At 45.0% G+C, this 23,825-nt stretch overlaps 4 protein-coding genes and 1 non-coding gene across 9 annotated transcripts in view; 3 read left to right on the top strand and 2 right to left on the bottom strand.

Moving 5' to 3' along the window:
- The window catches only part of usp2a (ubiquitin specific peptidase 2a), a 41,469-nt gene extending 37,615 nt beyond the window's left edge, over positions 1 to 3,854 (top strand). For 3 of the 5 annotated variants that reach the window (XM_030109385.1, XM_030109386.1, XM_030109388.1), the window contains 7 exons: positions 184 to 248; positions 354 to 457; positions 1,208 to 1,288; positions 1,947 to 2,025; positions 2,409 to 2,513; positions 2,651 to 2,771; positions 2,857 to 3,854. In XM_030109385.1, the coding sequence (XP_029965245.1) occupies positions 184 to 248; positions 354 to 457; positions 1,208 to 1,288; positions 1,947 to 2,025; positions 2,409 to 2,513; positions 2,651 to 2,771; positions 2,857 to 2,941 (640 nt within the window). In that variant the 3' untranslated portion in view covers positions 2,942 to 3,854. The remainder of the gene's footprint in view (positions 1 to 183; positions 249 to 353; positions 458 to 1,207; positions 1,289 to 1,946; positions 2,026 to 2,408; positions 2,514 to 2,650; positions 2,772 to 2,856) is intronic. The other 2 variants (XM_030109387.1, XM_030109389.1) reach the window with 1 other exon arrangement.
- Positions 3,855 to 5,009: 1,155 nt separating this feature from the next.
- On the bottom strand, positions 5,010 to 5,083 carry trnan-guu (transfer RNA asparagine (anticodon GUU)). The gene has a single exon. It is a non-coding gene; the product is annotated as a tRNA-Asn (tRNA).
- Positions 5,084 to 8,654: 3,571 nt separating this feature from the next.
- Positions 8,655 to 12,545, top strand: LOC115401191 (ceramide synthase-like). The gene is made up of 5 exons (XM_030109407.1): positions 8,655 to 8,875; positions 9,318 to 9,401; positions 9,931 to 10,141; positions 10,242 to 10,337; positions 10,809 to 12,545. The coding sequence occupies exons 1-5, from the start codon at positions 8,754 to 8,756 to the stop codon at positions 11,097 to 11,099; spliced, it is 804 nt and encodes a 267-aa protein (XP_029965267.1). The 5' UTR covers positions 8,655 to 8,753; the 3' UTR covers positions 11,100 to 12,545.
- A 198-nt stretch (positions 12,546 to 12,743) lies between these two features.
- On the bottom strand, positions 12,744 to 18,444 carry gemin4 (gem (nuclear organelle) associated protein 4). Its single transcript, XM_030109374.1, has 6 exons — positions 18,205 to 18,444; positions 15,327 to 17,291; positions 15,102 to 15,237; positions 14,743 to 15,013; positions 13,878 to 14,534; positions 12,744 to 13,786 (listed from the first exon to the last, which is right to left on the bottom strand). Exons 1-6 carry the CDS (start codon positions 18,212 to 18,214, stop codon positions 13,565 to 13,567), a joined length of 3,261 nt encoding a protein of 1,086 aa, XP_029965234.1. The 5' UTR covers positions 18,215 to 18,444; the 3' UTR covers positions 12,744 to 13,564.
- A 421-nt stretch (positions 18,445 to 18,865) lies between these two features.
- LOC115401183 (tapasin-like) lies at positions 18,866 to 23,398 on the top strand. Its single transcript, XM_030109399.1, has 8 exons — positions 18,866 to 18,998; positions 19,776 to 19,946; positions 20,021 to 20,296; positions 21,126 to 21,455; positions 21,624 to 21,971; positions 22,485 to 22,577; positions 22,746 to 22,765; positions 22,870 to 23,398. Exons 1-8 carry the CDS (start codon positions 18,953 to 18,955, stop codon positions 22,882 to 22,884), a joined length of 1,299 nt encoding a protein of 432 aa, XP_029965259.1. The 5' UTR covers positions 18,866 to 18,952; the 3' UTR covers positions 22,885 to 23,398.
- Positions 23,399 to 23,825: the final 427 nt, after the last annotated feature.

The following is a 23,825-nucleotide window of genomic DNA, read 5'->3' as shown; positions in this document are numbered from 1 at the left end:
CAAAAACACTCCCTTCTTCTTCAGAAGAGTTTTAGAGTAATCTCCCAATATTCTGCCACCTGTATGTTTGGATTATAGTAGGTCAGGGTCATAATCTGTGACAGCAGCAGGATTTTTACTGCCTCCTGCAGCGGAGTGCGATCCTCTGCTCATCTGTGATGTTTCCTCTCATCCGTCCTGCAGGGACGAGGAGAAAGGGAAGAAGATGTGGAGTAAATACCTGGAGAGAGAAGACAGCAAGATAGTGGGTGAGTGGAAAGAGCCGATGTTTGGTTTTGTTCACTGGTGATACTTGAACTCTGCCAGTGCTTTCGTTTTTGACGGGGGGTTAAAGGTTCTTCATTCTCCTGCAGATCTGTTCGTGGGGCAGCTGAAGAGTTCTCTGACCTGCAGCCACTGTGGATTCTGCTCCACCGTCTTCGACCCCTTCTGGGATCTCTCTCTACCTATCGCTAAGGTGAGTGCCCACAAACAGAACGCCACCGTGATGCAGCAACTGGATTTTCAGAGCTTTTTTTAAGACTTTCAATTAATAAATCCAGAAGATTTAGACGTTTTTTTTAAACAATAAGTTATCAAATACCTTGCCACACTTCACAAATAACTTTAAGACAAATTCGAATGAGGAACACACCGAGCAGAGTAGATCTCCAGCCTATGTCCAGGTCAGTGGAGACTAGCTGCAGCTGAAGCTCTGCCTCTCATTGACATAATATATCAGAAATAAGTGTGTCAACTTTACTGTAGTCTCAAACTACTGTTAAATGTTGAGACCCTGAAACTGTGTATCTCACTCACGTCACACCAGTTGGAGCCCTGATCTCAATGATCGTCACTCTTTCATTACAACATGAGCTGTGAAGCCACTGCTTGATCCTTAATTACATGTTATCTCCAAACTTCAGTGTTTTGGTGTTAGCTCAGACTTCACAACTAACATATCCACACACATCCAACATGTCAGATAGCTACACCACAGGTCACAGAAGGTCAGTACACACACTGAGTGGTGTAGAGTGTGTTTCTTTGCTTTTCTATCCGACTTTGAGCTGAAATCTCCAACACCTGGTGACTGTCCTCAGCTCTTAACAGCAGCTCTGTCTTTCTTTCCTGTCTCTATCTGTGCTTTGTGTGTGTGTGTGTGTGTGTGTCTGTGTGCGCGCGTGCGTGTGTGCGCTAATGTCATTGCGTCTATGTTTGTGCTCAGAAGGGCTACGGTGAGGTGAGCCTGATGGACTGCATGCGGCTCTTCACCAAAGAGGACGTCCTGGACGGGGACGAGAAGCCGGTGGGTTTCCACAGCCACAGATGACCTCTGACCTCCAGCCTCATGTCCTCGATCACAATGTTCAGACAGACAGTCATTTGTCACTTTCGCAGAGCATGTCTGCAGACCTCAACGAGGCGGCGTTTTTAATAAACAGCAGTTTGTCACAATGTGCTGAGCCAGGGGTCAGAGGTTATTACACTAATTGTTTAGTTTAGGTGAAATTATAGATGAATTCATCACATACACACTGCATCAGAACAATGATATACTTTAAAGTTTAAATTTAAAGGTTTTCATGGCATTGATCCACCACTCAAGATGAAATCAGACTGTATGTGGCTCCTGAAATAAAATGTGTTGGACACTCTTGTGCTGAGTGCTTCTTTATGATACCAAATAATTGAAATCTGTGCACAGTGGAGCAATGCTGCCCTCTGGAGGCAGCTAAAGAGGGTAGTCTGAGGTTTCAAGCTTAAAATAAAAGGCTCTTGAATGATCTGCTTCTTGTTTCCTGACATAAGAGTCATCTTACATGTTTTTTTTTTTTTTTTTTGATTAGACGTAAAATAAAATCCATCCTGACATTTGAAATATCACATTAATCAGCCTTCATCGTGTCTATTGTGTGTCGGATTAAAAATTCAGATTGTAATGGGACTCTGTTTGTTCTCCACAGACGTGCTACAGGTGTAAAGCCCGCCGGAGATGCACCAAGAAGTTCACGATACAGAAGTTCCCCAAGATCTTAGTGCTGCGTATCCTTTCCAGGAGATGTGACACACTGACTTCAGATACACCTGAACATCCAATAATCAACCAGTGAAACAGAAACAGATGCTGTGACAGTTATATAAATATGAATTAAAATAGGTTAAGATAGTGGGCCCTGATATGTGTGTGTCATGTATTATAAATCCAGAACATTAAGTGGGACCTGGCTGTAATCAAAAGTGAATTTATGAATGTTTATGGAAACTTGGAGCGACTGATGCCTGTAAAACACTGTTCACTAGAGGACTCACTTCTTTCTTATTCACTGACCCTCCTGCCACAGAAACACTGTCCATGTGTCTCAGTGTGTTGAGTGACTCCCGGGAAGCAGAGCTGTTCTTGCTCCTTGACTCGTCCTCCTCCTCAGACCTGAAACGCTTCTCCGAGGCACGAAGAACCAGCAAACTGTCCACGTTTGTTAACTTCCCCATGAAGGATCTGGACCTGCGGGAGTTTGCGTCTGAAAACAGCAGTGAGTAAATATTTCTAAACTCTGACAGGAGTTAAAGAGGGCTTACTTTTCCTAAGTTTGTCTGCAGCTCCAGAAGACTTTCTGCTGCTGGTGAAAGTTATCGTGGGACTGACTTCAGCTGTTTGTGTGTTTTGCAGTAAACGCGGTGTACAACCTGTATGCAGTGTCCAACCACTCAGGCACCACGATGGGCGGTCACTACACAGCCTACTGTCGCAACCCCAGCTCGGGAGAATGGTACACCTTCAACGACTCCAGGTGAGGACTCCACGACCGTCCGGGTGTTTAGCAGGACGGCTTCAGCTCACTCTAACACACATCTCCATCTCTCTCTCTCTCTCAGAGTAACGCCAATGTCCTCCAGCCAAGTGCGCAGCAGCGACGCCTACGTCTTGTTCTACGAGCTGGCTTCGTCCTCACGGATGTGAGGCCGCTGGAGGCCGGCGGGCCGCTGCACCACTCGGAGGACGGGTGGAGGACGGTGGAGAAGAGTGCTGCTGCAGCCGGGCTCTGTTTTTTCTATATGGACATATCTCTCTCTCTCTCACACACACACTCACACAAACACATACATACATACACATGAACACACACACACACACACACCCTCTACACTCTGGAAACTCTCTGGAAACCACAGGAACCTGATCAAGCAGTCCCCCGCACCCCCGTTCTGTCTGTACCCCCGTGTGTGAGTGTGTGTGTGTGTGCGTGTGTGTGTGTGTGAGGCTGACACAGGGCAATAATCCCACTGAGCGGCGACCATGTGACCCCGTCAGAAGCCCCTCTCTATGCAGCACGAGCCTCAGCTCCCCTCTCCGCCTTCATCTCCTCGTTTGCCTCGAAACATTAAAACTGACTTTACTTTTTTTTTTGTTTTTGTTTTTTGCTTCATGTTTTCTGTTTGTTTGTTTTGCTGGCGGTGGGGGTGTTTTGTCTCGACACGCCCCCCTGTGGACACAGGATGAACTGTTTGCTGTGTGACTGGTTGGCGTCACAGTGCGAGGAGCTCACAGCCCACCCTCCCGTCGTCTGGTGTTTGCCCCCCCCCCCCCCCCACCTTATTTCCCCCCCACATGCACTCCATCCCCCCTCCTCTTCGTCCTCCCCCTCCTCCTCTCTCTGCTGACACTGTGAGGACGATCCTCCCACCAGTTTTTGTGTCTCTCCCACGTGTGGCTGCTACTGACGTTTTAAAGTGCTGTGAAGGCCTGAGCGGACACTAACAAGCCCCCCCGCCCCTCCCCTCCCCTCCCCTCCCCCGGCGGTCCAGACGGGCTCTTTTCTTCCTCTCTTGTTTCATGCCATTGAACAACATGGAAAGAATGTTTTAAAGAAGAAAAACAAACACACTATATCTGTATATTTTTATATCCTGATGCAATATGGAGAATGTACTATTCAATGGTGCTGAAAATGACCCCTAACTGTTTTCAGTTGGTTTCTTTACCAGGTTTCAAGAGAGAAAAAAAAGTTCTTATTTATGCTTACAGGTGATAATGTGATGAGTCACACTTTTTAACAGTGGCAGTCGAACACACGAGTATATAAAATATATATATATATGAATATATATATGAATAAAAGTCAACAAAACAGTGGTTTCATTCTGCATCTTTTCTCTTTGTGTGTGTGTGTGTGTGTGTGTGTTTGTGTGTGTTTGTGTGTGTAGACTTGAAAAAGAATTTTTTAAATATTTGGGCATAATTAAGTAAAGTAAATTGGATCAGCTCTCAAAAGAAAAGTGTAAAAAAAAAAGTTTAAATCAAAGTATTGTTGGTATTATCCACATTGAATTTACTATCATTACATGATTTTTTGTGCCTTTTGTCTATACTTCTTCAACTTTATTACAAGTTGAAGTCACTTCCTTCAGTGGTAAAATGAAATGTTGATGTATTCTTATAAAATTATGATAAAACTTCGTCTGAAACACCCAATAACCAGGGCTGGTTCTAGACAGGCGTGTATGAGGGGTCAGACAGAAAGGAGGAGGGGCCACATAGTGGAGGGGGGTGGAGGGGATTATGGGATTGGATTGTTCTTTGTCTGGCCCCCACCTTAAGACCTTGGTGGGTTTCCCCAGCTGAAAGCTAAGCTTCTCCTGGTGTCGCTCTTCGGGTCACCGGGGATCTTAACCCCTCCTCACCCTGAGCAATGTCTTGGGGAGTTACGGAGCGCATCAACTTCAGCGCACTGTGTAGCCCATCTGTACTTCCTGGTTCCTGATCGAATCATATGTCCATGAGGTCGACAAACAAGGAGCGCAGCAATCAGTACTTTATGTCAGAAAAACAAGGAGCAGCGTGCCAGTAAGCCTGGAGCAGTCAGAGCACACCAGTGAGCCAAAATCTGCTCCATGGAGAAAACAATACAATCAATCAACAGCAATCTTTCACAAGAAAGACGACAGCTGGTGCTCTTTTCTCCGACGGTTGTGTGAACATGTAGGTGAAGAATTTAGCAATCCACAGCATAAAAATTGAAAAAGCAACTCGTCCCTGGGTGGGCTCGAACCACCAACCTTTCGGTTAACAGCCGAACGCGCTAACCGATTGCGCCACAGAGACTGCTGACACACTCCTGCTGAAAACTCGGTATACAACCGCACATACAGCAGTGCTGCTTTTCCCTGCCCTATTGAATTTCCAGACAGACATGAATGCCACGCAACATTGTAGTTAGTAGCAGTTTCAATGCTGCTTCCATAAAGGCAACAAGAAAATTCAGACGACTAGAAATCATGTGTGACGCCTCTGAGCAACTGGACAATGTAGTGTAGTTACCTGATTAGGCCACAAGAGGGAGACAAACCTGCATGAGAAGCATCAGCCGGTCCCGATGGGGTTTACTGAGGAGAAAACAATGAGTCCTGTCTTTCAATTTATCACTTTAACAAACATTTTATCTTTGCTTTAACAAAAAAAAAAAAAAAAAAAAAAAAAAAATCCAAACACTGTTTCCTTGAGTCATTTTGACATGTTTTTTATCCTTCAGCATTTATTCTACCCCTGCCCAGGTAACCCGTGTTTTTGCTCTGCGTTGTTTTTGTCCTGTTTGATGTGTTTGATGTCTTCACATTAATCATGTTACTGAACTTCTGTGAGCTGATGTGCTCCCAGCAGCACGTCTCCTTTCTTTGGCCATGCACTTAACAGCTCTGCTGTGTATAAATACACATGTACACGTGTCCATGTAAACAGCATTTGCTGTGTTGTGGTTAATTTCATCCTTGCTGTGCTCACTATTAAGGCCTTCTAAATACTAATATTTAAAAACTACTTATTTCATTTTCTTTTTTTCATATTTCTTTTTTTAATTTTCAATTTCTTTCTGTTGATTCTATATGGCGCAATGATTAAAGGAATTTGAAATTGTTAAAATTGTCTGAAAAATCCAGAAAAAGAAGGATGGAACTGCTAAAATCTGGTATAAAAACAGATTTCACACCATGCTTTCATAAAATGGGGGGGGGGGGGGGGGGGCATCTGATTGGTTTCTTAAGAGCGGTCCGCGCCTCATGATTGATCGGAGTTTTTACTGTCCTTTGGCCGCTACAGTTATCAGATTTTTCTTTATTTTTTTATTGGCTTCTTCCAGGGGGTGAGGAGCATTTCACTCAGTATGACAAAAAGTGCTGTTGGACAACATCGCCTACCCCAGCTTTAACGACCTTCAAGACGAATAAACACTGTAAGAAAAGTCTTCGATATGTCTTCGGATAGAACTTTCTGATCTTGCGATTCACATTTCCTATAAGCTGACACTTGTTTTCTTTGTTGGAATATAGATTTGTTATTACATTAGATAGCGTTATCATAATAGACAGTAGTGCATACTTGTCTGTGGCTCATCCTGGGGGAATAACAGAGGCCCTCTTCAGATTCTCTGAAGGGAGATGAGTCCTGAAATTTTCATGCTAAAAATAATAAGTATAATATAGAACAGGGAGAAGTATTTCAGCCCGCCTAGTTGACAACACAATATTTGCATGTAGGCCTTGCACGTGCAGCGTAGTTACCCGCACGAAAAAAAAAAAAAAACTTCATCTCACCGGCAGATTACTGTTTTGGTCCTAGAAAGAAAAAAGTACATCCAAAAGATTGTAAACGGGAAAAAATGTGAAGAAATCCAAACTCACATCGACGTGCGGAGTGGAGGCGCAGTGCTCCCTCGTGCTAGCGCCTCGTGCGGCCCTGCTGAGCGTGTCCGTTCACCGAGAAACTCGACGATTCACCAGCGAAACAAATCACGAGAGCAAAGCGGTATTCTTCTGCTTCTTTCTCCGACTGTCACTGCCAATAATGTCCATCAAACAAACTTACACTCTCGCTGTTACTTCTCCTGCTCAACGCAGTGTCTCGTGTTTTCGCCGCTCTCGTGCCGTGCGCCGAACTGACCCCGCCTACTATTTCCTAATTACCATAAATGACTGACAGACAGCGCGAACCAAAGAGCACGACACCAGGCGAATTTAAACGCACATCTGAAAACTTTGTGTTACATTTAATTTCCATCAACAGATGACTTTACTCCTCTGACTTCAATAAATTACACGATTATGAAACGTTTATATATGCATTAATCAAACTGGTCAAATAAAAGCACGTGTTTTTTTGCAAACATACTCGTTGCATTACTTTTAAAAACCCAAGTAATCTATTCTCATGTCACATCTTTATCTTAAATTATTTATAAATAAAAAGGAAGACAAATCTTTGCATTGGCTGTATTGAAATGAATGTGGTGTATATCTCCATGGTTGGCATGCAGTGATGGGGGTAACTGTTAAAATAAATGGCATTACTATTTTTAGTAATGAGTACTGTAATTATTTTTTACAATGTGCTTGATTTTTCCTCCAGCTGACCCGGTAGTCTGACCAACCATGACCAAAACGCGCTTCTCCAATCCTTTACAAAGACCTTCGGCATCCAAGCAGCGTGTGACGGATGTAGAAGGGACCTGGCTGGTACTGAGCCAGTGGAGCATGAAGTATGTGTACAGAAAGAAGGAATCATATTGGTAAATGGCAAAAGTGATAGAGATGTGGCCAAAGAGCTCTGATCATTCAAAGACAGCTTTTAAATGGGAGTATAGATATCTATTGACATACATCTATTGTGTTTTTTTTCTTACAAAAGTAGAAATCCTACCTGTTACACATAAAATCTGATTGGTGTCTTGTCTCATATTATCACAAAGCAACATTTTAAAAATTCTAGTGCTTCCTGTTTGTAATTTATTCTGTCATGTGTCCATTTATTTCATTAAGCATTCAGTTTTATAATGCTTACTTTTAGAATAACTTTGTAACAAACTCAGTTATTTTTTTGAAGACGTAACTAACTATAGCTAATTACTTTTAAGAGTAACTTGCCCAACACTGCTAACCTGTCTCTCTCTCCTTCTGTCTCTCTCACCCATACCCTGTAGTCCACACTCACTTCCATTAAAAGGAAGGTTTCATCCTTTTAAAAGTCAGTTTTTCTTTTCCACAGTTACTTATGCTTGCTCATGTGGAACTGTTGAATTTTTATCTATAAAAGTGCCAATAAATGACTGCGTTGTACTTGGCATTACATAAATAAAGCTGAATAGAATTGAATGGTGAGTTGTGCTATACATATTACAAAGTCATAATAATTTAAAGGAAAGTGCATCATGAGAAATAATGATGGCATTTACATTTAATGCTCAGTAATTAAATCAAATATGATGCACTTTATTGTGTTTTGTAAACATACATTTTTGCCAGCCAAGGCAGAAAAGCTCTAAATGACGTTATCATGTCATTTGGAATAGCTGCTCATTTGCATATCGAGGTCAAATCAGGTGATGACATCATTCAATACTATACATTGCTGCCAACTCCAGTCAGGCAATTTGTAATAATATAATTTGCATATCTGCTCATTTGCATATCTCGGTCATCTTGAGCATTATTGTCAACACGGTGACCTATGTTCATAGGGTGATTATATTAAGACATTCTTTTAAAGATTCAGTGTGTACACCCAACAACAAACATGCTGTGTACATTTAAAAAATCAGAAGGCATTACAAGTGGTTGATTCCCATTGGCTGGCAGCGTCTCTGCTCCAGGCAATGAGAGTGAAGGAAACTTGATGGGCAGGAAGTTCAGTGATCCCTGTGATGCTAAGTGGCTAACGGCTAATAACTAAAGTTATGTCGCGGTGTAAATGTGGCGCGTAGCGTTAAGAGCTTTTAACCGCTGACATGTGGACCGCGTTTGTGTGTGGAGCCGCGGTGTTTCCGGGTCTTTTCTACGGCTTCAGGACCGTTTTACGGTGGCGGTTTCCCCGGTGGAGAGAGGCGGACTTGGTGACCGTCAGTGAGAGGTCAGCGCCCCACCACAGTCCGCTCGCAACAGCGCTAATTTAACATCTCTTTGATTTTACTACACTTTACTGAATTTATACACATGTTGTTATTGTGTTATACGAACGGAAGATGAGACTCGGTTAATACGGCTCGATAGAAATTATCCATGCATTTGTGTGAAAACATTTACTTTACTTTGTTGTTATTGACCATATCGACCATATCGAGCGAAGAAGTGAGCGGATCTACTGAAAAAGTTATTATTGTGCTCAATTATTCAGTTGTAAATGTGTAATAACTGTGCCGATTCTGCCAGCATACCCTATTAGATTCTTAAACAAAATAACGTAAAGAATGTGCCTATGGATACGAATGAGGAAGACGCAAATGAAAACAGCGTGTATTTGAGTGGAGTCTGGTGTGACAGTGTGTTGGAGTCCGTTGTTTCTGTGTCCTCAGCCTGGTTTCTGCCGTCCATGCCTCTCTGGCCACTGCGTCTGGAGTCACGATAGTCACGTCCTGCAAAGATGTGATGACCGACAGGTTGGACAGTCGCCGATTCAGTTTGTATCTAAACTTTAAATGCAAAATGCAGAGATCAGATCATGTGCTTAAAACCCACTCCCATCCGTAGAGCCACTGCAAATGTTTACATAAACTCTGCAGCTCTTTATCCAGCTAGAGTCGAAGGGCGCTGCAGCAAACCCCGCCTCATTCCGGGTTAAGTCAGGCTACATTTTGAACCCTGCAACCCCGTATGAGCTGGAGACCAGTAGGGGTTACAGAGAGACACTGGGTTGTACCTGTTTTGTTGTTTTGATGCTAAATTTTGGACAATTTAATATGTGAATGTGTATGTGTTGCTTACATGGTTCATTACTTTAAAAATAACATCAGTGCAACATAACTGTATATGACTGTTAGTTCAGTATTTCATAGTTTTGAAGTATTAATGCTAATTTTAGTGTAGTTTTGTATTTATACTGTAGAATTCTGTTGTGTGTTCGGTAGTGTTTGTGTTTTTGTCACACACACCACACCGATCTGAAAGACTCTCTGTCCCAACACTCAGTCACTGGCTGGTGGACAACTTCGTCCTGTTTGGCGCTCCCTACATGGCCTTCGACATCTTCGCCATGTACCTCAGCCACTACCACAACCAGAGGGTCAAAGGTCGCGGCGGGGAACACTCCGTCCAGACGGTGAGATCCTTCCTGCTCAGAGACACCCTGCTGGTGCTCCATCACGCCGCGCTGCTCCTCGTCTTCATGCCCGTGTGCCTGGTGAGGGGGAGGGGGAGGAGGGGGAGGAGGGGGAGGGGGGGGGGGGGCAGGAGGAGGAGGAGGAGGAAGAGGAGGTGTGACTGTGTTGTCTTCTCCTCAGCTCCTCAGGAGAGGCCTCGGGGATTTCTTCATCGGTTGTTTCTTGCTCACAGAGCTCAGCACGCCGTTCGTCTGCTTCGGAAAGATTCTCATCCAGGTGAGAAAAACCTTGGTTAATTTCCAAGCTGATTATTAAGGATCTTTATGTCAAATACGTATCCGTTTTGCTTACATGGTAGTTATTAAAAGTATTTGATGACTTGATGCAAATTTTTATGGTATTAGTTGATTAGAAGTGAATTATTAAGGACTTTAGATGCATTTTCACCAAATCGTAGGAAGTGATATGGACTTTACACGATTTTTTTAAGGTTTAGTCAAATATTTCAAAATGTTGATGATTTTCTGCTCATTTTTAATATATTTTGTTGATTATAAGCTGCTTATTTATGAGTTTTGTTGCGTTTTTATCAAACATTAAGAATTCTTGACTCGATGTTAATTATTAAGGAGTTTTATGGATTCAGTACTGTGAAACTTTGCTTTTAGGTGCATTGCAGTGTTTGATAGCACTTACGTAAATGCTGGATTATTAAAGTTTCCGTCCTCTGGTGTGTTCGGCGTCCAGCTGGGCCTGGATAACTCCATCCTGCACAGGATCAACGGCGTGGTGGTCCTGCTGACCTTCTTCACGTGCCGGGTCCTCCTCTTCCCCTTCATGTACTGGGCGTACGGCCGGCAGCTCGGCATCCCGCTGCACCGGGTGGCCGCTCATCTGCCGCTGCACTGCAACCTGGGAAACCTGGTGATCCTGGCCCCGCAGGTCTACTGGTTCATCCTGCTGCTGAGGAAAGCCAAGAGGCTCTACCTGAGACGGAGGGCGCCGCAGGCGGACGCGGACAAGCCGAAGACCGACTGAGGCGGAGACAGAATGACCCAGGCTCCGTTTACACGACGTTTCAAGTGAAAACGCCTCTTTTTTAGCATTTTCATTTCAGAGGAGTTTTGGGTTTACACGGCAACATTTTGAGGGGGAAAAAAAAGCATTTTCAGAGGTTCCTAGCATCGTCGTCATGTAAACCAAAACGCAAAAAGTTTCCCCTTTTAACTTGAAAATTTGTAAATGAAGCCCAACACTGCCCCAAGAAGCACTTGGGGTACTTAAAGCTTTCAGAAAGTTTTCTACTGATCGACTTCATGAGTTGCACAAAACTAAATCACCAATCCAAACATCTGGATCAGAGTGAGAACCATCAGGCAATGAACAAGATGTCAGTAGTATCGTAGCTAAACCTTGCACTTTTTTTAAAAGAAATTTTCCATTCATAACACATTATCAGAATTATTTCATAGGTCAGAATAAAGCAGTACATACCCACTGATTACGACAGAAAGCTGCTACAAAAAACACAAAATGCGAAATTACTGCTGGTTTGAACTGAAAAATGTCACCAAAAAGAAAAATCTACACGTTTAAACTAAAATGATTATAAAAGCAGTAGATCCAGTGATAAATATGTTTTGTTGACATGATTCAGTCCAAAAAAATCCAGTATATCATTTTATTCCCTGTGCTACATAATTGTCCTTTATAACTGCAGAAAATTCAATTTACTGGTAAAAGTTGTTTTTAAAATGATGTGGGTGTGAAATGTTTTCGTGAACAAAGCTTCAAACTTTTTCTTGTAGTCTTGTTGAACTCATGCTCGTTGTTTGGAAGCTGTTACGTTCGTTAATATGCAATGTTTTAATGACTACTGTGTTTATCCAATCATATTCTGAGTTTTAAATAAGGGCGTGTGCAAATCAGTCGGCTTTAAGATTAAATGTCATTTTATTCACGCACATATAATCATGCTCGTCATGCTCAGGCTAATGAGACATTTATCCAGAGACGCTGTGAACCCGCCCGGTCTGAGAAGACAATGAAACAATAGGAATTTTGACTATTTTTTGCTTGTATTGGGCAAGTGGATGAGTCTTAATAATTTTCTTTATTTAGCTGGGTCATTAGGAACATCCTTGAGATGTGTGACTGTTGCTCTCAGGTGGAGAAAGAGTTTGCTGTTGGATGTTTTGTAGAATTTCTCTGTAAATTGCAAAGCTACAACCCGTATCACTGCTTGAATATTTGTTTCTAATACCCAACATTTTTGTTAAATCAGTGGAGTCACAGTAATGAGTTCAGTCAAACTCACGTCCAAAAAAACAAGTTTCATTAATTCCTGCCAAACGACTCTTTTCTGTAGTTCTGGATTCCAAAGTTTTTATTGTACTTGATTTCCTGAATCAAATCATAGGATTGTTAAAGCAGTTTGTGTGTATGTGTGCTAACACACAAAAGGTTTGGGTTTAAGCAGCAGTATTAAAAAGAAATCTATTTTTTAATTGTCTTTCGGTTTGTTTGTTTTTTCCACTCATTGACCGATCAGGGTTCCACGAGGCCCGGGCCACATGTGGTCCTTTGGATCTACTTAGTGACCCTCATTGTAAAAGTGATCCACCTTTATATAGTCAAACACATATTAAAAACTGCATGCAAACATATACACATGGGGAAAAAATATGGAAATAAATTTATTCACAAACAATATTTACAATGAAAAGGCTGATTTCATGCCATTTGATTTACACTGTGAAAAGAGGCATCTTGGCGAGCTAGCAGTCGTTACCTCACAAAAATGAATGTTTAATAGTTTGAAAAAAGAAAGTTAATTAAAAAACTTGTATGTATTTTTATTGTTTACAGCAAATTATTTTATTTGGCAAAAATACAGAAATATTTGAAACCAGATCAGCTGCAGTTTTTCTCTCTAACTGAATATTAAAAAAGCCTGACCGTCACTGATGTTCTGTTACTTTCACTAAAATACTATATTAATAGTAAACCAACAAACAGGGGTCATTTTTACTGAAATGTTCTGTTGTTCACACGGTGACGTGTCATCCTGCGACCCGCAGTTCTTATTACAGACCACCAGCAGTACATGCAGAATACATTACATAAGCTGACTGTAGATCATTTTCATTTTTCCAAAGTTACAAGGAATTTGGATTCACTCTGTGAGAGGAAACCAGAGGACCTGGAGAAAACCCAGGGATACACAGGAAGAACATGAAAACTTTACAGAGAGTGCACCAACTGAAGCAGCACAAACAGGCTTTTAGAAAATAAATTTCACTGATTTATTCACTTCTTAACTAAATGTGAACACAATTCAAGGGTCACACAACTGTGGGCATGTGCCACACAAAGCAGCAGGTGTGTTTTACTGACTTTGTGGGTTCTAAAACACAGCAGCGCACGAGAATCAAGGGATCCTACCTTCTTTGTGGGGACAGAAATACACTTTGACATGTGGTCGTATTGTTCGTGACGCTGCCTCAGGCGGTGGAGGACACCAGCTGAGCGATCTTCTGCTGCAGCACGGCCTTCATCTCGCGGCTCTGCAGGTTGTCGGTGATGGTGGAGAAGAAGTGGCGGGTGTTGTCGCTCTCCACCGAGGTGCAGCTGTCCGGGAAGGCGGCCATGACGGCCTCGTAGTGGCTGAGGATGTCCAGGCTGGACAGGAAGAGAGCCTCGCACTGTCCGCCGGGCATCATGACCTGCGGGGGGGGGGGAATCCAACACTGTGACTCTGATCTGTGGGTATTCATCATTCAGAGAATTTAGCATGTAGATAAACACAAGTCGTACCTGGATGTGCTGGACGTGGCAGTAGAGCTGACTGAGGACAAACAGCACCTCCTGGCTGCGAGCTGCTCCCACCTGCACCTCCCCCTCTTCCGCTGGCGAGTTTTCTTCTCCGTCACACACTTTCGGAGCTGTGACCGGCGTGTGTTTGGAGACGCCGGAGCGTCCGGGCGAGGGGAGCGGCTGCTTGGCTCTGACCGAGCCCATGATCTCCCGCACGGCGTGGGCGTACAGCCTCCCGACGTGAGCCCAGCCCTCCGCCGGCAGCCAGTGGGAGCAGCTGGACCCGCACAGCAGCTGCAGGGCCCGCAGCAGCAGGACGGACAGCCGCAGCTCGCAGGAGAACCCCCGCAGGTCCAGCAGGGGCAGGTGGTCCACGTATTCCAGGGAGAAGGGCACGTGGAGGCGGGCCGAGGCCACCAGCTCCCGGAGGCAACGCAGCAGCCGGCTCCACTGGCTGGGCGAGCAGCAGGGCAGGACCTGCGTCAGCGCCACCAGCACGCCCTTGCTGAACATGCCCACCTGCTCCGGACTGCTCCGGTCCAGAGCCAGGCGGGACAGCATGGTGGTCTGCAGGGGGTCCGATATGCAGCAGCACTCCATCCAGGCCAGGAGACCGGTGCCTGGGCCGTAGGGGGGCAGGTCTGACCCGGACCACTCCTACAGAGGAGGAGGGGGGGGCAACAGAGACAGACTGCAGAGGTGAAGGTACAATCCAACACTCAGCTATAAAGCCAGGAACACACAGAAAACAGATCTGCCAAAGTGCAAACTATGTGCAACAAATAACCCGTGGAAAAACTGAAAGCTGCATTGAGAAGATTCTCAGCCTGCTCGGATCTCTCTACTCTCTCAACCTCCTTCCTACCTGCTCGGGCAGATCGCACACGGCCAGCAGGGACGAGGGCACCTCGTTCTTAAAGTGCTCCCCCCACACCGGCTTCAGGTAGAACCGCACGGTCCAGTCCAGCTCCTCCGTCTTGTTGTAGAGCCAGAACAGAGCTCTGGAGTAGCTGCTGGGGGCCGCCGCCATCTCCGCCCCCACCAGCTCCCCCAGCCTGGTGAGCACTGAGGCCAGCAGCTCCTTCGAGTCCATGGAGCAGGGCTGGACGGCGCCCCCTGGGGTCTGCTCCCAGAAACTGTGGATGGAAATTGCTATATAAGCGGGCCCTGAGAGGAACGTCTGGCCGACGGTTCAGCAGTAACAATGCAGGCGATCATACAAACCCTAGAGTCTGATGGAGCAGCTGGGACAGGATGTAGAGGAGGGGGAACGGAGAGCAGAGCATCACCCAGTGAGGAGAGGAAAGCTCGTCCAGGGAGAGAGCGGCTTGGAGGAGCTGCAGACTCAGATCTGCGTCAGCTGAACACACGGAAGGAAAACTGCATCAATACTCCAAAAAAAAAAAAAAAAAGTATGTACGATAACGTGACAAACGTCAGAGTGCTCACCCCCAGCAGAGATGTGAGGCAGGACGAAGGTGTTGATGACTTCCTGAGGAGGCAGGAAGCTTTGCTGCTTCTCGTCTCCCTCGGCTGGCCGGACAGGCGTCATCAGGAGACCCAGAAACTTCAGGAACTGTTCCTTCTCTGTGTTCGACAGGGACTTGTTCCTGATGGTCTCCTGCAAACACCTGCAGAGGAGAGCACCTCCTCCCTGCCCGTCCTCAGCTGCAGGGCCTCCTGACCTCTGACCTCTCAGTCCAGGCAGCTGCTGGAGTATTGCAGCCATGAGAGAAAAGCCTCCTTTATTGAAAACAGCTGATTGGCAGCAGGACTTCAGAGCAGCTTCGGGGTTCTGGAAGGAAACTCTCGCGACTAAAGAGACGGCTGTGTTCAGATTAGCGGCCGACGCTCTGCCCCCGCCCTGGATGATGCAGTTGAAGGCCATGTTCAGCTCCTTTTCGAACGCCTCGGTCAGGGCTGAGGGGACGGTCTGCTGGAAGAAGCCCCTGCTGGATGACTGCAGCGTGGCCGCCAGGGCTCTGTTCTTATCCTCTAAGGAAAGAGCGGAGAAGATATCAGCGACGAGCTTCGTGAGCTTCCTGCAGCGGCTCACGTCGGCACCCTGGCTGTGGAGGTTTCTCCTCAGGGTGGAAGACAGTCTGATGAGCGCATCGTGTTGCCTGAAGGCCGCTTGGTTCTTCTCCAGGCAGTCCAGCCAGCGCTCGTCGCACGGCGCTTGTGACATCTCATCCGCAAACAGCACCGCAAAGCTCTCGTAGTCTTCCAAACGATTTGCTATGACTACAGCCAAGACCTGTGCGCTCACCTCTGGACTGCTCTCTGTGGAGGGAAGATCCAGAGACTTCAGTAAATCCCTGAGAGAACTCTCCTCCGAGTCTTCCTCTCTTTCATCCAGCGCTGTCAGGACTCTCTGGACGCTTTGCTGCAGTCGGAATGTGTTGAAGCTCGGACCACAGCCGTCCTGCATTTTCAGGAGCTTGCTGCTTTGCCAAAACTCTGCAAGCTCTGTTACAACCTTCAAGGCTCCCCTCAGTGTTATCGTGCTGGGCCGAAAATGAGCTGGTGTGTGAGAAGCACGCAAGTCTCTCTGAGCTTCCCGGATGAGCTCAGGACTCAGTTGCTCACCGTTCATCCCTCTGCTGCTGATCATCTGGCTCAACATCTGCAGCTTTCTTTCAGGTGGGAGTTCAACTTCTGCATCTATTAGAAAGGATGTGTATAAAGCATCCAGAGAAATTGACAGAGCCTGACAGCAAAGGTCTGTGGAGGATATGTGTGCTTTCAGCTCTGTTAGAGCATGAAGAAGAACCTGCAGGATGTCTGCGTTTGCTCCCGGCTCTGGTGATTCTGTGTTTTCTAGTTTCAACCTCTTGGCGCTTTGATAATTCGGACTGGAAGACTCGGAGAAGAGACGTGACAGCTGGCTGGCAAACATCCCCTCGACGCTCGCGCCTCCTTTCTGCTCGCATCCTCCTTTCCACAGTTCCCACCACACCTGCAGGAAGAGCCGCACGTCCTCTTCCTTCACGGGAGAGCTCTTCACATGTTGATTGAATCTTTCCAGCTCCGCGTTGAGCTGCACTGTAGGAAAGCACAGGAGGAACCCGGCGAACGCACGCGCTGCCTCAGTGGACTTCACTAACTCCAGCAGGACGACTCTGTTGAGCTCGGGGAGGCCGTTCTGGAGGGGGAAGAAAGGGTTCCTCCTCCACGTCTCCTCTATGTCCTCTCCAGCTTCTCTGCACAGCAGCTTCAGCCACACAACACAGATGATCCTCTCTGTCCAGTTCACAGCTGTCGGGTTGTTTTTATCCATTCTACAGGCGTCTTTTATAGCCCCGACCACCACCTGACCCACCTTGCTCCAATCAGCCTTCTGAATGGAGGACAGAGATGAGGGCTGGCACAGTTGATCAGCCAGGAGGAAAGCTCCCTGCAGGACTGCAGCACCTGAAAAATAGTTTTAAAGATTCACAGGAATCAGCAATCATGAAAACAAAGCAGCTGATTTAAACAGGGAGAGCTACAGACATGCAAGCACGTGGGAGATGCATGACGTATTCACTTTTAGTTTGTATCAGCATGCTACTTATAAAGAATTAAAGATACAGGCAAAACTGAATTTCCGAGAGGGAGTTTATTTTTATGTACCTGTGCTTCAATATTTCTGTAAATAAGGTGTGTATCAAACAGTTTGGAATGACTTTTTCACTTGCAAATACACAAAGTGTTCAGATGCTGCTGTGAAGTGGTGGGAGAATGTCAAATAAATTACATAATTTGGTTGAAGGAAACAACCCCAAATCACAAAGTGAGACATTAAAAACGAAACATTAATGGAAAACATTTAATGTAAAAATATACAAATCAAATCATTTCCACAGGACAAAACAAAAAAAAACAGAACGAAAAAACAGGGGCACTGTACTTTCGAACGACTGTGTTGTGTTTGATACTGCAAGAATAATCTACTTGTTTTATATGAGAAAAAAAAGTCAGTGTTGGTTCAGATGTGAAAACTGGAAGGTGAGGCAGCTGCATGCATGAGTGGCTCTGGAAGTAAACTGCTGAATTTTTCAAAACGTATCTTAGAATTAAAGTTTCACAATGACACAAGCGTACAGAAATTGACAGACAGCGTGTTAAACTATCGCGTTTTCACTCTGCTCTGTCCATTAAAAGTGGTGTAAAAGTTATCAAGGAGGTTTTCCAGTTTTGCTTCGAAAGAGATTGAATGACAACTTGTTTTTCTCGCTGCTGCAAGTGTGCACGTGTACACAGTTCCTCACGATCCAGAACAGACCTGCTCAAGGAGATTTTGACTTCACGACAGAACTGATAAAATAATAGCCATCATCCTCACCTTTGTCCATCTTCTGAAACGTAGCTGCTGCGTGGCGCTTGTTCGGTAACTTTAGTCCGCTGTTTAAACGTCTGAAGAGTTTGTTGAGTTCAACACATTCTGTCTGAGCTCAGAATGAACCGCAGGAGAGCTCAGGAAACAGAAAACACACTTTCTCAGTGAGAAATTCCCCTGACATAGCTGACAAGACTGTGAGGACAAGTCAGGCATGGATCGCGGAGCGCAGCAGGTTTGTATGAAGCGCTTCCGCTCCGTGACGTCATGACGTCATGAGGCTGGAGGCGGCTCAGATTTCTTCACAGCGCCCCTCAGGACAGTCGCCGGTACTGCAGCTGTGAAGACAAGAAAACTGCACGATTGCAGTAAATCTCTATCATTTCCAACTAAACTAAACTAAATATATAATCAAAGATATAGTGCTTTAAACTCAGAACACACTCAGAACAAGACGGCTAGATATTCATTCATTTATATTATTTAGATATGCATTCACATTTAGATTCAGTACTTGACAATATCTATGTAGTATTTCTATTCTGTATGTGTGTGTGTGTGTGTGTGTGTGTGTGTGTGTGTGTGTGTGTGTGTGTGTGTGTGTGTGTGTGTGTGTGTGTGTCGTGTCCCGGCTGGATCCTCCGGTTTCTTCTCCCCCTGAAGTGAAAGTGAAAGTACAGCGGTCGTCAGAAGCCTGTCGGAGGGTCAGTGTGAGTTTGTATGAAGAAGAACAGAAGACCACCAATGAAGGATTATGGGTTTAATCCTACAGATGCTCGTGTGCACGTGTCTGTGTGCGGGTAAGTAAAGGTGTGCGGGGTTTCTTGCGGGATTCTGCGTTAAAAAGCGTGACACACAACTATGAATGCATGACACTGCACTACTTTCTGTTACAGATTAGGCTTGGAAGGTGATTTATTCTCTCCTGTAAAACGGATTACAAATACTTGTAATAGTGTAATTAGTTGTAATTTAGTAGTATATTTGGAAGTACTTTGGTTTGGGTCAGAATTTTTAATGAACTTACACGTTTCAAGACGTTTCAGGTAAGGTTATTTATAGTGCAAAGGAAGTGATATGAAAATGTAGGAGTATCTGTTCATTTGATGCTTTTACTGACATTTTTATTAAAAATACAGTATTACATATGTTGTTATTAAATCATGAAAAGTGGTTCATTTGTCAAATCTGATGGACGATGTGATCTTTGATGCTTTTTAAGCATTACAAGGTTATTTGACATGTTTTTTGTGAATATTTTAGAGTTTCAGATTTCATAAAACCATTTAACATGATGAGGTCGGAACATATAATGTGTGAAAATGGCACATAATGTGTTAAATGGTCTTTATGAGTCAAATCTCACATGACTGCAGTATTTATTGTTGAAGTTGTTCACCACCGTTGTTATGTATGTGCTTATATTTGTGATTTTTAAGACAATACTGAACAATATTGTGGTATGTTCAATAATAAGGCGCAGCCCTGGTCAGCAGAAACTTCATTTTAAGCTTTATTGACTGTGTGTGTGTGTGTGTGTGTGTGTGTGTGTGACCTTGTTGTTTTTTGTCCCTCAGGTGTGTACGGTGTCTCTCAGATATCATGGCTGCCCTGTCAGTTCACTGATGAACAAGTGCTCCAAAAAGAGTTTACTGAGACGGAGCTCCTGTACAGACAGGTCATCCTGCAGTTCGGTCAGCCGGGAGACCCCCCCGTCAACCCTCACGCCGTCACCTTCCTGGTCACCGGTGAGTTTCTGCGGCCCGCGGACGGAGCGGCCTGACGGCTGCGGGCGTTGACTGATGCTGCTGCTGTGTTGCAGCGTCGAAGCTGGACATGCGCCGGTACCTGAAGGAAGCAGAGGAGGAGCAGCTGGACTGTGAGCTGAAGAGGTACAGCACAGAGGGAATCCACGTCCGCTGGCCCGTCCTGGGAGCTCATGGCTACAACTACTGGTTCAGCTGCACCATCAGACACCGCGCAGAAGAGTTCACGGTCACCAGCTTCCTCAGACAGGCGTCCGACCAGCCGCCGCCAGGACAGCAGGACTACCGCAACTGGCCTGAGATCACTGATGGAGAGATCCTCACCACCACAGGTAGACCAGAGGATCTGCTCTGTTTCTTGGATAAATAAGCATGGCAATCCAATTCAAGGAAAATAATCATTTTAATCAAAACACTGAAGGAAGTGATGTGTTACTTTTGGCTCATAGAGCTGCAGAGCTGCTGTCTCTCTGTCATTGAGCTCACTGCCAAAGCCTTTGTTTGAGTGCTTGTTACTCTTCATACTGCTTGAATTTTTCCACATTTTGTCACATAACTACCACTGATATACATGCATTTTAGTGGAATTGTATGTGATAAACCTACTCAACGTGAAGTAGACGGAAAATGATACATAGTTTTTATTTACTTCTCTGTTTTACAAAAAAAAGGACACTCTTTTAGACAGCAAATTGACTTTGGATCCTCATGCCGATGCAACGTTTGCAGTCCATTTGAAAGCCTGTGTACTCAACTGTTGTTAATGTTTACAGCATGTGTGGTTTTAATACAGAAACAACCAACAAGGTGGCCCGATGTGAAAACTGCATTGTTTTCACTGTTTCTCTTGTTTCTGATCTGAAAGTGAGACTTTTCTGCAACAAAAATTTAATTTGAAATGATGTGAAAATGGGGCTTCATTTTTAGTCTAACTTTTATGTTAATTATCTGTTTCACTGAATCACCTCTTACTTTTTCTTTTGTTTGCTGGTTTGGGTGCTTGTCTGTTAAGAGTGGGACCAGACTGCGGAGGACAGTGAAGGAGTGAAGTGAACATCTAACGCTGTCTGACTTCGCTACCCTCCAGTCTGTGACGAGTTCCCTCTGCTTCAGCTCTACCCCTCAACAGCATTTGCATTCCATTTGTGTTTACTTCCATAGTTGCCTTGGTGATGAAGACCGAGACCCCCGTGGTGAGAGCCACGCTGGGGTCCCAGCAGAAGTTCCACTGCCACTTTGATGTTGACCACAAGGGGCCGAACTTCACCGCAGAGTGGCACTTTCAGAAGCGAGGAACGAGGACCAAGCTGTTCAGCTACAGCAGCCGCTCGGGCCGGACCGAGGGCTCCGGGGTCAGCAAGAAGGGCCTGTCTGGAGGAGAGGCCTCATTCACACACCAATTCACCAGGGCCACCGACGAGGGGACCTTCCTGTGCTCGCTGTCGGTGATGCCCATATTCGCAAGCGTGGAGATAAATCTGCGTGTAGAAGGTGAGGCGAAAAGAAAAATACTGACAGGAAAAAATCAAACAAGCACAAAACATTTACATTTAAACATAAGGAAGTGTGTGTGTGTGTGTGTTTAATGCAGATATTTTACAGTGCTTCCACACCCTGGTTTACGGTCAAGCTTTATTATTTTCCACTCCTTCTCCTCAGACCCTCCTCGGGTCTCCATCAACGTGGGACCCACCCTCTCTCTGCAGGAGGGCGACGAGCGTAAGATTGTGTGTGAGGCGGACGGCTACTACCCTCTGGACGTGGACATCGTTTGGTACGAGCAGGATCCAGCGGTCGCGGGCCAGAGGGTCGGCGCTCCCCTCCCCAAAAAGCTGCCGAACATCCTGCTGTCCAGCCACAGACACAACAAGGACATGACATACACCATGACGGCCTTCTTCTACCTGGAGGCGTCGCTCATGGATTCGGGGAAACAGTTTACGTGCAGCGTGTCCCACGTGTCGCTGAGAGCTCCCATTAAGAAGAACTTCATCCTGACTGTTAAAGGTATAGCAAGGCTGAGAGTAAGGCTGCTTCCCGGTTCCTCTCAGGGCTCGGAAATCTGAGCTGGTCTTTGGAACTCAGGTCAGTATCCTGAGAGTAGAGAGGGCTGGAAATGTTCCTTAGAGATTTTGGTGCGAGTTGAAATGATAGTTTCACACAGCAGCGGAGGATTTGTGGGCTGAATATCCGTGATATAGTTGTCTTGTTCCTCCATTTCTGTAGTACTGCGATCTGTGACTGTAAGGGTCTGAGAAATGGACTGAACTCACCAGTTTGAACTGGTCTGATCTTCGTGAGCTGCGTTGAGCTCCTGTTCTCTGTCCATTCTCCTCTTTCTGTCCCAGAGAAATGCCGCTTAGTTGCTTGTTAAATGCCCCTCGTAAAGTGGCTGGTGAGTGGTTCAGTAATTTCAGAGCTCAGAGAGGAAAGTGGAACGCAGCAGGAGGAGTTGATCGTACCGACACTGTACTGCCAGCAGGCGGGAGCAGAGTCTCATGTGGCCTGTTTTTTGCACAGAATCTGTCAGCTGGATGTTCGTCCTCTCAGTTGGCTTCATTGTGATCACGCTGTCGTCCCTGCTGGTGGTGATGCTGTGCTACCTGTACTCAAGTGAGTTTAAACCATCTCATTTAACAATGACTAAAAACAATAACTCAAACCCTGAAAACTCGCCCCCGAACACAGCTAAAAGCACATTATATAAATGAAGAGATGTGACGGGGACGTCACTGTCATTTGAGTTCTCGATGTTCTAAGGTTGTGTTTTCTTCTTAACAGTAAGGAAGAAGTCGTCTGAGGTAAGATGACACAGAAGAACACATTTACCTTCATTTATCCAACAGTATCAACCTAAAGTGATATTTATTTGTCTTTGCATGTCTGTTTCTTTTGTCCTGAGCAGAAGAAACCCTACTGAATCTCATCAGCACCATTACCGGAAAACTGCGTCCTTCGCTTCTCCATCCTCGTTCATTTCTATTGTACAAACCTTCAGATGCTTGATTTTGATGTCTGGGTGGGATTATTTAATGAGATTGATTTGATACTGATTGTCACTACTTAATTTTGCACTATTTCTGTAAACGGAACTTGTTCCTGCTTGGACATTGAACAGCCTCATCAATCAGGACTGATCCATATTTTTATTAGATATTATTATTGTTTATATCAGGATTGCTTGAAGGTTTTTTTTTCTTTTTCCGACATATTCAGCTTTTAGTTGGCAGCATCAGTCATCCATGTATCTTGGACAAGTCTTCTGGATATTACACGCTCACATTTACATCTAGGATCAATATCCGGTCACCTGTTATCACAGTGGTTCCCAGATTTTTCATTTTCCAACATCTGTACTTTTTGGATATGTTGAAAAAAATTTCTCTCCATGCAAAAAAAAAAAAAAAAAAAAAAAAAAAAACCCCAGAACAAAAGCTTTTAAGACAATTAAAAAAGAAATTGGACATATTGTCCAAGAACATTATCCTGTTGCTGGTGCTGCAGGCTTCCTCTGTGTTTCTGCCTTTCTGGAGTCGTGTTTCAGGTTTTTCTTTGTGGCTTCTTGACTTGAAAGCGATGGCTTTGCTGGCAGCTTGCTCCACCTCCCCTTTCCCCAGTGCTTCCAATCAGCTCTAATCTCATCAGCGGCAGCGTCTGGACTCCCCAATCCTCCATGCAGCGACCTGCGACAGTTAGCTTTGGGAAATGAAACAACTGGTGTGAATGTAAACAGCTCCATGATCAGAGCTCATCTCCCCTCTCAGCCAGAAAAAGATGTTGCTTTAGTGGTTTTTAATGAAGTTTACTGGAAGCAATGGAGCTTGTGTAAATCACTGTTTTCTATCTGTTTTCTCTCATGTG

This window comes from Salarias fasciatus, chromosome 14, assembly GCF_902148845.1.
Source record: "Salarias fasciatus chromosome 14, fSalaFa1.1, whole genome shotgun sequence".
Lineage (NCBI taxonomy): Eukaryota > Metazoa > Chordata > Actinopteri > Blenniiformes > Blenniidae > Salarias > Salarias fasciatus.
This window is presented reverse-complemented; position numbering and strand designations above follow the sequence as displayed.

Excerpts from the sequence above, each read along its gene's own strand:
- LOC115401191 (XM_030109407.1), top strand. The coding sequence starts at position 8,754 with ATGTGGACCGCGTTTGTGTGTGGAGCCGCGGTGTTTCCGGGTCTTTTC. Across the intron at positions 9,402-9,930 it reads AAAGATGTGATGACCGACAG|TCACTGGCTGGTGGACAACT; the intron begins GTTGGACAGTCG and ends CCCAACACTCAG. Across the intron at positions 10,338-10,808 it reads TCGGAAAGATTCTCATCCAG|CTGGGCCTGGATAACTCCAT; the intron begins GTGAGAAAAACC and ends TTCGGCGTCCAG.
- gemin4 (XM_030109374.1), bottom strand. Across the intron at positions 14,535-14,742 it reads TGTGCGATCTGCCCGAGCAG|GAGTGGTCCGGGTCAGACCT; the intron begins GTAGGAAGGAGG and ends CCTCCTCTGTAG. Across the intron at positions 13,787-13,877 it reads GCCACGTCCAGCACATCCAG|GTCATGATGCCCGGCGGACA; the intron begins GTACGACTTGTG and ends CCCCCCCCGCAG.
- LOC115401183 (XM_030109399.1), top strand. The coding sequence starts at position 18,953 with ATGGGTTTAATCCTACAGATGCTCGTGTGCACGTGTCTGTGTGCGG. Across the intron at positions 20,297-21,125 it reads AGAGATCCTCACCACCACAG|TTGCCTTGGTGATGAAGACC; the intron begins GTAGACCAGAGG and ends TTACTTCCATAG. Across the intron at positions 22,578-22,745 it reads GCTGTGCTACCTGTACTCAA|TAAGGAAGAAGTCGTCTGAG; the intron begins GTGAGTTTAAAC and ends TCTTCTTAACAG.